The 16,125-nt window shown below is 38.5% G+C and overlaps 2 protein-coding genes across 4 annotated transcripts; both read right to left on the bottom strand.

Moving 5' to 3' along the window:
- Positions 1 to 9,183: 9,183 nt before the first annotated feature.
- On the bottom strand, positions 9,184 to 12,366 carry LOC121252027. Of its 2 annotated transcripts, none has more exons than XM_041151477.1 (4): positions 12,230 to 12,366; positions 10,519 to 11,654; positions 9,868 to 10,398; positions 9,184 to 9,768 (listed from the first exon to the last, which is right to left on the bottom strand). In XM_041151477.1, the coding sequence occupies exons 2-4, from the start codon at positions 11,299 to 11,301 to the stop codon at positions 9,658 to 9,660; spliced, it is 1,425 nt and encodes a 474-aa protein (XP_041007411.1). In that variant the 5' UTR covers positions 11,302 to 11,654; positions 12,230 to 12,366; the 3' UTR covers positions 9,184 to 9,657. The 2 variants fall into 2 exon arrangements, with proteins under 2 accessions (XP_041007411.1, XP_041007412.1); XM_041151478.1 differs by having other exon boundaries at positions 9,184 to 9,762.
- On the bottom strand, positions 12,142 to 15,910 carry LOC121252028. 2 transcript variants are annotated; one of them, XM_041151481.1, is made up of 4 exons: positions 15,051 to 15,910; positions 12,986 to 13,519; positions 12,656 to 12,865; positions 12,142 to 12,558 (listed from the first exon to the last, which is right to left on the bottom strand). In XM_041151481.1, the coding sequence occupies exons 1-3, from the start codon at positions 15,789 to 15,791 to the stop codon at positions 12,755 to 12,757; spliced, it is 1,386 nt and encodes a 461-aa protein (XP_041007415.1). In that variant the 5' UTR covers positions 15,792 to 15,910; the 3' UTR covers positions 12,142 to 12,558; positions 12,656 to 12,754. The 2 variants fall into 2 exon arrangements, with proteins under 2 accessions (XP_041007415.1, XP_041007414.1); XM_041151480.1 differs by having other exon boundaries at positions 12,142 to 12,548.
- Between the last annotated feature and the right edge of the window lie 215 nt (positions 15,911 to 16,125).

The raw sequence follows: 16,125 nt of genomic DNA, 5'->3' as shown, positions 1-16,125 counted from the left end.
AGAACTAAGAAACAGGTTCACTCAACAAAACGGACCAAGTATCTTCCAGCTAAAGAAGGCGGAGGCAAGATCACAACAGGACCAAGACCCTGTAAGTATTTACTTTGGAAAATTAAAATCCCTATGGGATGAACTAGGGATATACGATCCCGTTCCCAACTGTGACTACGGAAAGCTTAAGGTCCTCCTCGACAGGTACCAACGAGACTGCGTAATACAGTTTCTAATGGGTCGAACCGAGTTTTTTTCCATGATCCAACAACAAGAAATGCAACGCACCATGCTCTCCAACATTCCATCTGCCGACTCCATGGCCTTAGCTACCAAGAAAGGATACACATCCTTCAAACCAAACACCAAACCAACCCACAGTCCAAAACATCCCTTTTGCAACCACTATAAAATCCAAGGACACACTTTGGACAATTGCTTCAAAGTCGGCAACGCCGAACCTCCCATTTGCAGCCACTACCAAATGACCGGACACACCGCTGAGAAATGCTATAAAATCCACGACTACCCTCCAGGACACAAAATGCATAATAAGAACAAACAATTTGGTTTTTCCGCTAACTTGGCTTTTGCAGGACAAGAAGAAGAATCAGGGGAGAGAATGTCCTTTACAAAGGACCAATATCAACAGATCCTATCTTTGCTCCAGCACAAAGACATTTCCGCCACTAGTCATTCCACCCACCAAGTCCAAACAGCTCTCAACCCCTCTCAGAATGCCCACAAAGCCACAACCATGTCTAGTATATCTCTCTACTCCCGCACTTCAGCAAGAACCTAAACACATTCAACCGACATGCCTTGGATCATAGACACCGGTGCCACAGATCACATGATCTGTAACACCTACTTTTTCCACTCAATCACTACTCAAGTATCACACAGTCAAACTCCTCGACAGGAACACTGCACCCGTCACTCACATAGGCACAGTTAGGATCACAAGCACTCTAATATTGACAAATGTCTTATGCGTGCCATCCTTCAATTTCAATCTAATCTCCGCCAAACAAATTGCTAGTTCACTCCTTTGCTGCCTCATCTTCTTCTTACACTCTTGTTTTTTGCAGGACCTTTTATCTTGGACGATGATTGGAATGGGTGAGCTGAAAAACGGCTTATACCACTTGCGTGTTGCTGCAGTGTCTCTGACGACCTTGGTTGATCATTTTTCTCTTTCTCTACACAAAAACATCTATGTCTTGACCGCTTCCAGCGGCAATCTTATTGTATTAGACCTTTGGCATTATAGACTTGGTCACACACCCTTATCCAAGCTGAATTTAATTACCGATCCCACTGTTAAGGCGCAAATTTCATTTGTTAGTGATAATCCTTGTTGCATATGCCCCATGGCCAAACAACGTAAACTACCTTTCTCAAACAGTAACCATAAAACCAGTCGCATTTTCGAACTAATCCACTGTGACATTGGGGTCCCAATCCCGTCGAAGCCTACGACGGCTCCAAATATTTTCTAACTATCATTGATCATTATTCAAGGTGCACCTGGATATACCTTCTCAAAAAGAAATCAGACGTACGTGCTTGCATTGAAGCATTTTACAACCTTGTCCAGACCCAATTTAACGTCAAAATCCAAACTCTTAAAAGTGACAATGGTTTGGAATTCCAAATGAGAGACTTCTTCCACCAAAAGGGCATTATCCATCACAGAACATGCGTCGAAACCCCACAACAAAACGGGGTGGCAAAGCGCAAACACCAACACCTCCTAAACGTAGCCCGAGCTCTCAAATTTCAATCCGGTGTACCACCCAAATATTGGAATGATTACATTCTAACAACAACGTACATTATCAATCGCATTCCCACCCTTATCCTCTCCAATCAAACTCCTTTCGAATTACTATTCAAAACCAAACCATCATACACACACATGAAAACTTTCGGCTGCCTCTGCTTCGCCTCCACCCTTTCTCAAGCCCGAAAGAAATTTGACCCTCATGCCAAAAAATGCACATTCATTGGCTACCCCTTTGGCACAAAAGGCTACAAACTCCTCGACCTCGACACTGAAAATGTCTTCATCTCCAAGGACGTCACATTTCATGAAACTACCTTCCCTTTCCATATAAACCCCACCACACCCTTCATTCAACCCACAACAGAACAGCCCTCACCAACAATCTCGATCCCCATCATGCACCAAACCCCACCCAACGACAACGACCCACACCATGACCTCAGCACCATTGATCCTCCAACCAACCCCCTTCAACCCACAACAGAACAATTCTCACCAACAATCTCGATCCCCATCACGCACCAGACCCCACCCAACGCCAACGACCCACCCCATGACCCCAGCACCATCGATCCCCCAACCAACCCCTTCACTGTTCAACCACTCAGACAATCAACCAGGACTCGACGAGCAACACAGTACCTGCAAGAGTTTCACTACCACCAAGTTTTCTCCAGCCCCTACATTCCAGCATCGCCCAAGACTCAAGGTCCTCACTCAAGTAAATCCTTCCCTCTCACAAACTTCATCTCATATCACAGATTATCTCCAACCTTTACTTCATTTTCTACTTCCATTTCCTCACACGTTGATCCACACACATACCAACAAGCCATCAAAGACCCTGGCTAGCGAGAAGCAATGAGAGTTGAAATTAAGGCTCTAGAACTCAACAACACCTGGATCGTAACCGACTTGCCCCACGACAAAGAAGCCATCGACTGCAAATACACATACAAGACCAAGTATCACTCCGATGGAACCATTAAAAGGAAAAAGGCTAGATTAGTCACTAAAGGATACACACAACAAGAAGGAATCTACTACAACGAAACATTTTCACCAATCACAAAGATGGTCACCGTGCGGACTCTCCTAGCACTAGTAGCAATCTGTGGGTGGCACCTTCAGCAATTCGACATCAACAATGCATTCCTCCACGACGAGCTACACGAAGACATTTACATACACATGTCCCCGGGTTACCACAAAGGAAAACCCGGACAGGTCTGTAAATTACTTCGGAGCCTCTACGGACTCAAACAAGCTTCACGAAAATGGTACTCAAAATTCTCAAACTCACTTCTGACTTTCGGATTCACTCAATCAAAATCATATTATAGTTTATTTACTCAATTTGACGGCATTCACTTCACCGCACTACTGGTTTATGTGGACGACATAGTACTTGCAAGCTCTTCACTTGAATCAATTACACAAGTCAAAAACTTCTTGAACCAGCACTTTAAAATCAAGGACTTGGGACCCCTGCGATACTTCCTCGACATCGAAGTGGCAAGATCATCACAAAGGATTCATATATGTCAACGAAAGTACACCCTTGACATCCTAGTCGACTCGGGGTATCTCGAGACTAAACCAGTCAAAGTCTCCATGGATCATAATCATAAAATCAGTAAAGACTCTGGCTCTCCCCTACACGACCCCAGCTCATACCGACGACTAAACGGACGCCTTCTTTACCTCACTATCACACGCCCAGACATCAGCTACCCAGTCCAAATCCTCAGCCAAATCATGGCACAACCATCTACCGCGCATCTTGCTGCTGCACACAAATTACTAAAGTACCTGAAAGGCACTCTCGGCCAAGGCATCCTAGTTTTTTCCTCTTCCCCACTTCAACTCAAGGGCTACTGCGACTCTGATTGGGCCTTCTGCCCAACACAAGACGATCAGTCACCGACTATTGCACTCTACTAGGCAACTCCCTGATATCCTGGAAATCAAAAAAAAGAACGTCGTCTCTCGATCATCTGCTGAGGCTGAATATAGAGCCATGGCAACTACCTGTTCAGAACTCACTTGGTTACGACAACTCCTCTCTGACCTTCAAGTACCGCATCCTCAAGCCGCACTCCTTCTCTGTGATAACCAAGCCGCACTACACATCGCGGCCAACCCAGTCTTCCACGAGCGCACTAAACACATAGAAGTCGACTGCCATCTCATCCGCGACAAAATCCAAGACGGCAGCATTGAAACAAATCATGTTCCCATGCAGTCCCAATTGGCAGACATTTTACCAAGTCTCTCTCATCCAACATCATCTCCTCTCATCTCTCCAAGATGGGAATAGTAAATCTCTATTCTCCATCTTACGGGGGGGTATTGGAACATGATGTTCATCTCCATGCACTAGAGCACGCAACTGATACTGCGCATGAAGGAAATCCACGTACTCGTAAAGCAATCAAGCCGCATGCAGAAAATAGATAACAAATCAGTCTGTTGCATTCCACGAACCCTCCGCTGCTCTCCGCATTCCTTAATTTGTTGGCTAACAACCTGACAATTGTATATTCTCTCTCTCCTTTCTGTTAGACATTTACGTAGCTTAGCTCTATTTAAACAACGGGAATATTTCCCTTTACTTTCTTACATCACGTCTCAAAATACTCAAATCAACATAAAATAATAAATTTACTGAATATGACTCTCCAATAATTACATGTACCTTTTGGCACTTAATCCTTTACAATAATCTAATATCGCTCATGCTTTTTACTCTTGATTTTCAACTGAACTATCAAATTAAATTATCTGAAAATATTGCGGAGATAAAGGGGTGAATTATCAACAACTCAATAAGCAGAAACCATATACTAATGTGTAAACATGAGCAATAACAGAATGCAAAATCAGAACATGTTATCAAAAATATCAAAGCGACAGTTCAAAAATATTCTTATTCAAACGTCCTTTGGCATAGCATAACAAAAATATCACATCATAACAGAATTCTATGTTTAACCCCCGTGGTAGGGTTGTGCAAACCCTGGCAACCAATCAAGCAAAAACATAATGAAAAATCTTCCTCTTATTATTCTCGGAGTCCCGAGTGTGCACACAGGAAAGACCACACAAAAAACTACTTTTTTTCTAACGTGGGTACACCAAAAATAGAAAAGTTGGTACCAACACAAACAGATGCCACAGTTTTACACCCGTAGTAAAGTCAGAACAGAACAAGAACAAAATGTCATGCCAGAGATTTTCAGAGATCACATCATATCATAACAAAGCACAACATATTAAATCATCATCATATAATCATGCACAAATTTTCATATTCACTCTTTTTGCACAATTAGGAAACAGAATGCCAAAAATAACTCATGTTTACACCAGTCATGATAGAAATTATTTTTCTTTTCATAAACAGATTTCATGAAAATGCAAATAAAATAACTGATCAAGTTTTCTTTTCATAACAAAACATGCATATTTTTCATAAAATCAACCTGAGTTCATTTGTTTTATGCAAAGTCTAGCATAAAAACTCCGCTTACCTAAACTTTTAAACTTCTCTAAATTTTCTCACAACAGTGCCAAGTGAATATAAATCGTCACCTATAAATAGTCACATAACTTGCATCAATTTCCAATCATGCGTGACTCTCTAATTAAGCATGTACTTTACAATTAAAAACCTGAAATGCTTAAATAACCCATATATCCGAAACCTAAAATTTTCTTTCCAGCCTAGCCCACTACAAAATACTATAGTGGTGTTATGGTACAAATTAAAAAAAAATTAATCCAACTTAAAAATCTAACCCATCATAAAATCGGCCCACTTAAGATATATAATTAAAAAATAATAATTTAACACAAGCCCGACTTAAAATACATGCCTAACTTAACACAAAACCAATATTTATAGAGCTTGAGAGATAGAGATACTCACCGAGAGGGGTTTTACATGGAGGGAGGGGTGGAACCGAGAGCTAGAGAGGGTCTCATGTACAGTGCTGCGTGTGTATTGGATGGTTCACGGTGCACATTGGTGGTTCTACGACTTGGTTGTGGGTGTCACCGGTGGCTAACGGCCAAGTAGGGTGGTTAAAACCGTGGGATATAAAAGGAGAGATAGACAGATAGAGAGAGAGAGAGGGGGTTAGGTTTGGATAGTAAGTTGAGATGAGATAAGTTGAGAAGAAAGTTAAAAATTGAATAAAATATTATTAGAATATTATTTTTTAATATTATTATTGTTTTGAGATTTTACAATAGCTCTAGCATGGAGACCTTTCAAAGGTCTTTTGAAAAGTACACGTGAAGGTACTTGTGAAGAAAGACAACTAAAACGCAAAATCACCCTAGCCATGTCAAAATCACAGTATATTGTTTGAAATCGTTAACAATGCTATTTTTCCTTTTTCTTTTCTTGCCATCCGAAGATCGACTCTCTAGAAAGTCACCTATCCTAATATATACTTCTTTGTCTAACTACGCTTAACTACAAATTAATGTTGATGGGATCCGATGGATTAGTGTTATATAATCTCTATAAGAAAAACAAACATTTATGAAGATAGAGTTATTTGCGATAGAATGACTACTTGTAGTGAGAATAGATTCATTTTTACATAAAATAATAATTTTAGTATGAAATTAATAACTGACTACAAATAAACATTTTTCTTACAGTGAATCATAGATAAAATAAGAAAATTCATTAACAATATTGCTGCTCACTTTCAAGAAAATAGAAATTCTTGCGTTCCAATTTCCTACAATATTTATCAAATAAGCTTAGCTATAATAGCCACTAATTGCATGACCAATTAACCTAAAAAAAGTTATCTTAATTAATTGAAACTGTCAACAAAGCCCATTTATATAATGAGTAATGATACATGTACTTATATTTTTATTTACACTTTTACTTACAAAACTCATTTTGTTATTTTTTTTTTAATTTAAATTTTGAATTTCAAATTTCATGATTTTCAACGTATCTACAACTAACATGTGGATAAGTAAAGTTTTATAAGTTTTTTTTAAGTACATTTTATATTTTCCTTATGTAATAAGAATCCTAAACACCATTTTAACGTTAAAAAGAAAATAGAAGTAGTTCTATATATATATATATATATGCTCGTCAATTGTTTATAACAGTTACAACCATAAGGGACAATATATAATTCGGAACATTATATACACAGCTAGAGACGGCCAGAACCAGCTGCATGCTAGCTAGCACATGCATGCATAGTCAAAAGCCTTGCATTAGTTCACAGAATATGTCAAACATATATATATATATATATATATATATATATATGCTTCTCAACAGGAGATACATAAACAAAAAGTTAAAAAAGGAATTAAGAATTAAATCTATATACATCATTTTCATTAATTTGAAGAGCAATATTAATTTACACTTTATTATAAATTTTATCATTTCTAATCACATAATATATAAGCGAGCAGTCACCAAAAAATCATACCTTGCATTAACAAATAGAATCAAAGATAACCAAAATTAAAACGCAAGGCCGGCCCTTCATTAGGCGGCTTAGGCAGTTGCCTAAGGCCTCTGGTGGAAGAAAGGCCCCAAAAAAATCTCAATTAGAATCCTAAAAAAAAAAAAAAAATGTCGTAATTAGAAAAAAATGAATAAGTCAATGAGAAAATATCAAAAGAATCAAACAGATTTTATCTAATTGGTTATTCTTTGAATTATCATATTTCTATTTTCTTCTTAAAACTAAACTTTTATTGAACTTTTCTTGGTTTATAGGTTTTTTTTTCTTTTGAATATTTTAGCTCACCGTCAAACTTTTGTTTTCATATAGTCCCGTTTGGATTGAGAAGTGATCTCGACTCATCTCATCTCATCTCATCATTACAACTTTCTCAAATTCTTACATAAAATATAATAAACAATTCAACTTTTTCAAATCCCAAAACAATAATGACATTAAAAAATAATATCCTAACAATATTTTATTCAATTCATCTAAAATCATCTCAACTCATCTCAACTCAACTCAACTCACTATCCAAAGTCATTAATTTATAAAGATGTTAGTAATGCTCCTAATTACCAAAAAAGTACTAATTGGCATAAGTTCTTTTTTTTTTTTTTTTTTTTGCATGAGTATTCTTTATGATCATATTTCTAAATATATATGTTAATTTTGGAATTTATTTTTTTAGAATTCTATTATGTTTGAGTTTACTTGATGATGATGGAAATTTTGCTCTTATCTACTTCCTTTTCATTTTTAGTGTTGATACTGAGACATGAAGTGATATAAATACTCATCGGCCTATCTCCACATAATAAATATTTCACATCCTCATTCTAAGGGAGCACTTACCTTTTGTCATTATTAGTTTAATATACAGAATGAAAATTATAAATAGTAAAATCTACTTTTCAGTGTTCATAAAAGATTTTGTATAATCCTTTGAAGCGACAAAGGCCCACTTTTTTCCAAATACGTGGGTTGTTTATTAGAACTTTATTAACAATAATGATTATAATTAATTTTAAGAATCTAAAACGCGTTTTGTAAAATTAAATTTGATAAAACTCTCTCTAAACCGGTCATTTTCTAATAAAGATTAAGTCGGTTATTAATTGAGAATGTGGTATAAAATCTTCATCATTAATAATTTTGCTTTGCAAAACAATAAGAATGATTTTTAAATAAAAATGTAACGTAAAAATTAAAATATAATTTATTGAATTTTACTTTCTAAAATTATAAAGGCCTCACTCCAAATTTTTGCCCTAGGCCCTATAACCTATTGAGCCGGCCCTGTTAAGATGAAGAACGATATTAGTTGATATATAATTATAAAGTTGCATGGATCACTTAGCTATAATTATTTTCTCTTCCTGAGGGGAACTTCTCTCCATGGCAAAACTGATTTAGCCTGCCATGGCATAGACTAGAAGCTATAGCTCAGGTCAATGGCAGGCTTCGACGCCAAAAGATGCCCAATGAGGGAGGGATAAGTAAAATCTTGAAAATTCGAGGCCACTGATTCTTCTGGTATCACACGTGCATGGACTACGCTACATGCAGTGAGTCTCAAGTGTCGGTCGTTGAGTGGCATTTCTTAAGAAAACCAGAGGGATTGTCAGCTAGCTAGGGGAGCCATGCATGCAATTTGTAAGATAGTACAAGGAGTAAATTGAGCAATTCCGAGCTAAAAACAACCCAAAAAAATACACGGTGGAGGACGAGGGAAGCAGAGGGAGAAGCCTAGCTCCTCCGTGAGCCGGTTTTGGAGGATTTCTCAGTTTTATCTGAAATAGTTGCTCCAACAGCTCACTTTCCATCCAGCTTCATGCTAAAACAAGCTGTAGTTATTTTTTTGCTTTTCATAGAAAATTTCAGAGCTTCCCTTAGATCTAGCTTGTAATTGCATAGCCTTGTTTTCAGAGTAACCTGGGGTTACATAGGGAACCATATGCTCCTAGATGGATATGTTTGACTATTTACTCCTAAGTTATAAACAGAACTTAGTAAAAGAACCTTTCGAACAAGAAAGGGCATTCTTTCTTTCTGTAATATTCTTTACATTAATGATAAATTAGGATTTTACGTAAAGTAATTTATAAGTTTTGGTACAACACTACATAATGTTGACAAAACCAGGCATACGTAAGATTAGTTAAGAGTTGCGTCGTTGTTGGATCTTGTCAAAGTAACCAAAGATGGGATATTTCCGACACAGCTCGCAAAGTTCTCCTTGGATCTCTCATGCATAATCATGATATGGGGTTTTTGCTTTACTGGTATTGTGAATTGAATGAGAAACTAGCTGATCAGTGTGTAATGATCAGGATTTTCGAACAGATCATGGGACTAATCTGCAAGGTGATGTTAACGCATGTGAATTAATTCCTCTTCTTCGCATTCTCTGATTCCAATTTCCATCACTTCACTTGTTGAAGAGCCCAAAACATCGCAACAATGCCTTCTTGGAGCCTGCAACTAAAATAGAAGAGAATAGGGATCAGGAACCAGTAATAGCAATGATTTCAAGGTATTCTAAGTGCCCATAATTGATTAAATTCAGTATGTCAGAAATACCCGTTTAACATGAAGGTCTAGCTTATGTGAGAATACTCTGATTTCCTGCAATTTCCTTGGAGAGCCCATGTCATGTGAGCAATTTACAAACAACTTCTTGTAAATGCTGTTGATTCCATCCCAATTGGACGATATAGTATCTAGAAAGAAAATGGTAGGTCTTCGACAAGGGTCGGGATGGAGTTCTCTTGTATTAAACATGTAGACTCCTCCCGGAACATTTCCATTTCTCCACTTCCAGAATGTCTCTTGCACATGAAGAACATCTGGCAAAAACATATGGTTTGGGAATATTTGAACAGCATAACCCCATGATACAGAAATAGTCCATGAAAACCATTTATCATAACAGATTGTTTGTTGTAAGATCCTATGGGAATCAACATTTGCTGCTTCAAATAAATGTGATATAGCTTCAGTGGTTGTCATGTTTGGGAAGATTGGGCGCATGTGATCCAGGTGATGCAGGGATACCAAGGGTGTAACTGGATGTGCAGCCAACAGACCAAACATATCGCCCCTGATATCGACCTTGAATTTCACAAACCAGAGAAAGAAATGCAGAAAGACTGGCATGTTAAATTATATTTCTGATAATGTCACAAGATTTTCCAAATTATAAGCTTTGTTTTTGACGTTACAAATTCATACCTGATGGAAACCGGGTTCATGTGTCAAACCTACTCCAAGCTCTGCCAAGCAAGAGTAGATTCTCGAATCACTTCCATAGAGATGTGGATATCTTTCTATACACGAATCGAAAACCTTAGCCAAAACTCTTGCTAGAGGGTAACTTATAGCGAAACCTGCCCCACCAAAAGCCATCCTAAAGCCAAAAGCCCTGTTCTGCTGCAAACTCTCTGACTGAGTCCCAATGTAATACCAAAGCCCATGATCATACTTTGAAAGAGTCTTTACCAAATTCTCTGGGAAGAAAACCGTGTCATCATCCCCAAAGACATACCAACGCACATCAGAATGATTCAGAGCCACCGTCTCGGAAACAACGCGCGCCACACGGATTGCTGACCTCAGACCATTCTTGCAGGTGTAGCGAAATTTTGAAGTGTCCTGGGAGATGCATACAGGAGGAAGCGAAGCACTATCGTTCCTGCTGACATTTTTATCATCATCATCCGGTTGAGGGCTCTCAATGAACACACATCCTCTCATTTGAAGAGGTTTCCACCAAAGACGAACATACTCTTTCCTCTTAGGCCAGGATTTCTGGCTAGAGGCAATTCCAAACACAATATGCTCAAGAGAGGTCGGTGCGTAAATATCACCAGATGGGGAATATGTAGGTACGATCTTTGAAGAACCTGTGAGGAATATTGACACAAGAAGATAGAGTAGACATACAGAACATGAGGTAATGATTATGTTAATCAACCGAGAGGATTGGTTTTTTGATGGTGAAGGAACCAACTGCATGTTTGGGAGAGAAGAAAGGAAAATAAAAAGGTTTTGGGTGTTGTTGGGTTGCTACCTGCAAATAGGCCTTTAAAATAGTAACTAAACAAGGTTGAGAAATAAAACTTTTATTGATTGATTACCGCAGCCTACGGCGAAAGCAAAGACACAAATTTTGAAATCTTAAGTTAGTTACTCTTCCATGTACATGTACGTGGTAGGTCTTGAAGAGCAAGAGTCCATGCTCTGGCCAATCAGAGCCGTCCAAATAGTAGGTAAATTGGAATCAAGTCAAAAGTCATCCAACTTGATGAGCTTGGTCGCAAAGATAGATACTCATAGGTGGCCACATGTCGTCTTGGCTTTGAAAGAGTCTATATTGGGTCAAGGAATCAAAATAAAAAATTGAACTCGAAGTCTGGAAGCGTTTCCTAAAGTTCCAAGGTTGCGGAAACGAAGGCGAGCTTAATATAACTAAGTGGAAACATGGTTGTTTTGTCAGATTTCTCAGATTTGCGCTCAATAATCTCAAATCTTATGAGCTTATGTTTATCAATGGAGGCTTATTTCATGTGACTTGCACAATCACATCATATATACAAATTATTTTATGAAGTAGACAAACGCCACATATCATTTTAAAAAATAGAAAGATTCACCATTAAAAATTAATTTTTTTCACTTAAATTCTGTATTTATTCATTTTTTTCAAATGAATTCAAAGGCACTTACATACTTCGCAATTACAAATATCATTTCTCTTATTTTATTCAACTCAGTGGCAGATTTAAAAGGTTCCTTTTTCAATCATATTTTCATGCACACCCGTAAAATGCAGGGCAAATCGAAAGCAAAAACTTCAGAAAAATTCTTCCGAATGCTTGCTTAACATACTACACTCGCATGAATGGACACTAATCTTTCACAAAAGAAAACTTTTAAAGGATACATCATCACATGTTTCTGTAGGGCGGAGTCTGATCGGGAGTAATCACTATTACACCAATCGATGAGAGATCTTGCACATTTCATTTCACTTATTTGTCATCCACCATCTTTGGCATATGTCGACATTCTTTCTTTATGTCTGGAAAAATCATCGACAGGCCAGTTTCCGGTGACCGAAAGATTTTTCAACACCAGCGTTATGCCATACTCTGCTGGATCCGGCCACCGAGCACTCCGGCGCTGGACTGGCTTCCCCAATGTCGCACCTTCAGATCTGAAATCCAGCATGAAGGCGCCAATTAATCTCCCATATCAAGCGCCTCCCCAGTGCTGGAGAGAGTGGGTACATCCCCCAACCAATAAACAAAAAAGATTATATAACTTTCGGATAATTTTCTATGATAAGCCTTGAGCAATGAGAAATTACCTCGCAGTTCGCATACCAAAAGTTAAATAAAGAGACCCGAATCTGCTTCAGAACTTCTAACCTCTGAATGTACTTTAAAAGTTCTCTTCCCATAAAATGCTAGACATGCATGGAAATTAGTTCATACACTCCGCATTGTCTAAGTTTAATGACCATAGATTCATTAAAAGAGGGCAAAATGTCACAGCAATGACGACAAGGAGCCTTCATCTGGAACAAAGAAAACAAAATTTGTAAGGCCTAGCCAACTCCAATGGACTAAAATGTGAACAAACCATCACATGAAATTATGAACTGAAAAGCAAATTCAAACCAGTTCATCAGCAATACCTGTTCCATATCAAGCTCAAGCGTCTCCGAAAACACTTTGACACGTGTCAAATTCTTTATTGCATTAGGTCTGTCACACTCTTCAACCATGTGCCGAGTGTAGTAGCTCCAGACACCACCTTTATCGGGTATCACAGTTTCCAGAAAGAAGATAACAGGTCTTTTACATGGATCTTTCGAATATTCTCTTGTCTTAAACATGTAACGACTTGCATCAATAGAGGCACTCCTCTTCCATGGCATAAAAGTTCTCTGCGGTGAGATGAGATCTGGGAGATATTCATTACCCTCGAACAACTGGATAGCATAACCCCATGCAACTGAAACACTCAATGAATTTGAAGGGTCATAGCAGACAGTTTGCTGCAATATCCTGCCAGGATCAACATTCATGGCTTCAAAAAGATGCCCCATTGCTAGAGTCCTGCTCATGTTAGGGAAGATTGGGTCCACAGCATCCAAATGATGAAGGGATACCAAAGGAGCTAATGGATGTGAAGACAGCAAACCGAACAAATTCCCCCTCATATCAACCTGATAAAGATAAAAACTAAATCGTGAACTGCTTTTACAAACCAGTCACTTAACTCGCAAAAACTACAATACTTGATGAGGAGATGAGCTCAATTTTTTGTCGAACTAATATGAGAATTACCCAGATAAAAACAACAGGATTATCACATAATCAAGTTATTCAGCCAATCCATATCAGCCAGATAAGCAAGTTCTTTTTTTAATTATTATTATTGGCACCAGACACAGAACAAAATCAGGCAGATAAGCAAATTTCTCTGCGGGAAAAAAATTACTTATTGTTTGATGCATGCAATCTATGAGTTTTGGCAATGCCCCTCCCAAACTGCCAAGTAATTGAAATGCACCTCATTGTCTTTTAAAAAGGCAAAATTAAGCCTTAAAAATCTCCAAAAGAAAAAAAAAAACTTAATAAATTTGAAGAAAAAAAAAAGTGAGGAGAAACATAAAACGAAAGTTTAAATTTTGCATAGATTCTCTTCATAAAAATTATAAAAAAGATGAAAAATTAAAAAGGAAAAAAAATATCTGGTTGCTGATACAATAGAGATAAACGGGTCGTTTATCGTATCGAGTAAGAGATTCAATTGACAAAGATTTTGTAACTGAGACTTACTTGTACTTGATTTTTAAATAATAAAATTGACTTTTCTAAATTTGGCTGCCCCGTAAGGTTTTACCTTTAAAAAATTCTTTAAAGAGTTTCCCTTCGTTACCAATATTGGTGTTATGCAATTGATTTATTTTATGTTAATGTTTTCTTATTATATAATTACACGATTGACGACTAACCAATTTGTTGAGTGAATTGGTAGATCTTAATATTACGATACAGGGACATTTGGGTAATTTCACTATTCTTCTTTGGGACTTCCTTCAAGCTTTTTCTTATTTTTTTATCCTTGATCTTTTTTATACATTAACTTTTCTTTTTACGTTCCTTCCTACATTTTTCTTTATGATTAATGATAAATATATTAAATACTTTTGTTAAAGAAGCCAGGGGGGAGATCGATTTCCAGATCCGCCACATCGACACGCAGAATCACAACTAATGTTTCTCTCCTCCCTTAGTCACTATTAAGTTTAAGAAGTTTCTACTCCTACGCCTATAAAGTATAAACTCGTCCTATGAGTTCAACATCTCCACTTAAAACGGAACTGGCTCAGTGGCTCTTCAACTTGGATTATACCTAGAAGGTTGTGGCAGATATTACCTGATACCGAAGCCAGCGGACCGCTAAGTCAGAACATTCAACATCTCCCCCGCGATATTTTTGTTTGCTTTTAAAAAAAAAAAAAAAAAAAAGCTTAGTTTTTGACTTAAAAATCATTGTTGTGAATTGGCATCATCACATTAGGACAATCTATCATATCCAACACATGATGTTACCAAGATTAAACTCGAGATTAACTCGAAATTACATCATCACATTTGGACAATCTACTATATCTAACGCATAATGTTACCAAAATTAAACTCTAGACTAACTCGAAATTACTTGATTAGAAATGGTAAATAAATTTTTACCTGATGAAACCCAGGTTCATGGGTTAAACCGACGCCGAGTTCCGCCAAGCACGAAAATATCCTAGAATCGCTTCCGTACAAGTGCGCGTACCTCACCAAGCACGAATCGAGAACCCTGGCCAAAACTCTTGCGAGCGAATAGCTTATCGCGAAGCCTCCACCACCAAATGCCATCTCAAAGGAGTTCTTCACGTTCTGATAGTAGCTCTCCGAGTTGCTACCAACGTAAAACCACCGCTCGTGGTCGTACTTCGCCAGGGTTTTGACCAGATTGTCCACGACGAAGACCGTGTCGTCGTCTCCGAACACATACCACCGAACGTCCTTCTCGTCGCGATCGACGACCTCCTTCACCACGCGCGCCACGCGTATCGCCGATCGGAGGCCCCCCCGGAACGTGTAAGGGAACTTGGAGGTGTCTCCGGAGACGACGACCGGAGGGACGCTGTCGTCACTGGCCGCATCGGGGGCGACGCGATCCAGGAAAGCGAGTGCGCGCGTGGAGTTCGGGGAGTACCAGAGTCGGACATAGGACTTGCGGCGAGGCCAGGAACGAGAAGAGGAGGCGATAGCGAAGAGAAGGTGGCGGCGCGTGAGTGGAGACTGGGACGCGCTTCGGAGATGCGAGAGAGGAGCGCGGCGGTGGAAGAGAAGGTAGAAGATGAGGAGAAAGGAGATGATCAAGAGGAAGGTTTTCAAACGGGAGGGATTCAGGGTTTTCAGCAGTGTTACGAGGGGCATAATTTCCGATCCAACAGCAAAGGAGAGAGAGAGAGAGAGAGAGAGTCCGCGTTTCTCGCCTTGTATTTGTTCCTTCTCTTTTTCTGGGACATTGATGGAACAAAGATGAGTAAAGATCTCTCGTATTTCGATGCTGTCTGGTTTTTTTTATTTTTGACAAAAATATCGAGCACGTGTCTGTAGTACAGATCATGTCATGCTCGGCTGTGTCTTTGACGTGTACGTGTCATGTTACTCGTATGGTTTTTTAAATCTAAAATTAAATATTACACGCCAATCTCTCAGTGTAACTGCTTTGACATTTAGCTCCTACCGCTTAAGTTATTGTTCGAAT

This window comes from Juglans microcarpa x Juglans regia, chromosome 2S (genome assembly GCF_004785595.1).
Source record: "Juglans microcarpa x Juglans regia isolate MS1-56 chromosome 2S, Jm3101_v1.0, whole genome shotgun sequence".
Classification (NCBI taxonomy): Eukaryota; Viridiplantae; Streptophyta; class Magnoliopsida; order Fagales; family Juglandaceae; genus Juglans; species Juglans microcarpa x Juglans regia.
Note: the sequence above shows the minus strand (reverse complement) of the source record. Positions and strands in the feature narration are given on the sequence as shown.

Bases quoted from the DNA above. Each gene is read 5' to 3' on its own strand.
- LOC121252027 (XM_041151477.1), bottom strand. From the start codon at position 11,301: ATGCAGTTGGTTCCTTCACCATCAAAAAACCAATCCTCTCGGTTGATT. The intron at 10,399-10,518 runs GTATGAATTTGT...GTGAAATTCAAG, and splicing joins ATGAACCCGGTTTCCATCAG to GTCGATATCAGGGGCGATAT. The intron at 9,769-9,867 runs GTATTTCTGACA...CTTCTATTTTAG, and splicing joins TAGACCTTCATGTTAAACGG to TTGCAGGCTCCAAGAAGGCA.
- LOC121252028 (XM_041151481.1), bottom strand. From the start codon at position 15,791: ATGCCCCTCGTAACACTGCTGAAAACCCTGAATCCCTCCCGTTTGAAA. The intron at 13,520-15,050 runs GTAAAAATTTAT...TATCTTTATCAG, and splicing joins ATGAACCTGGGTTTCATCAG to GTTGATATGAGGGGGAATTT. The intron at 12,866-12,985 runs GTATTGCTGATG...TCTTTGTTCCAG, and splicing joins TTGAGCTTGATATGGAACAG to ATGAAGGCTCCTTGTCGTCA.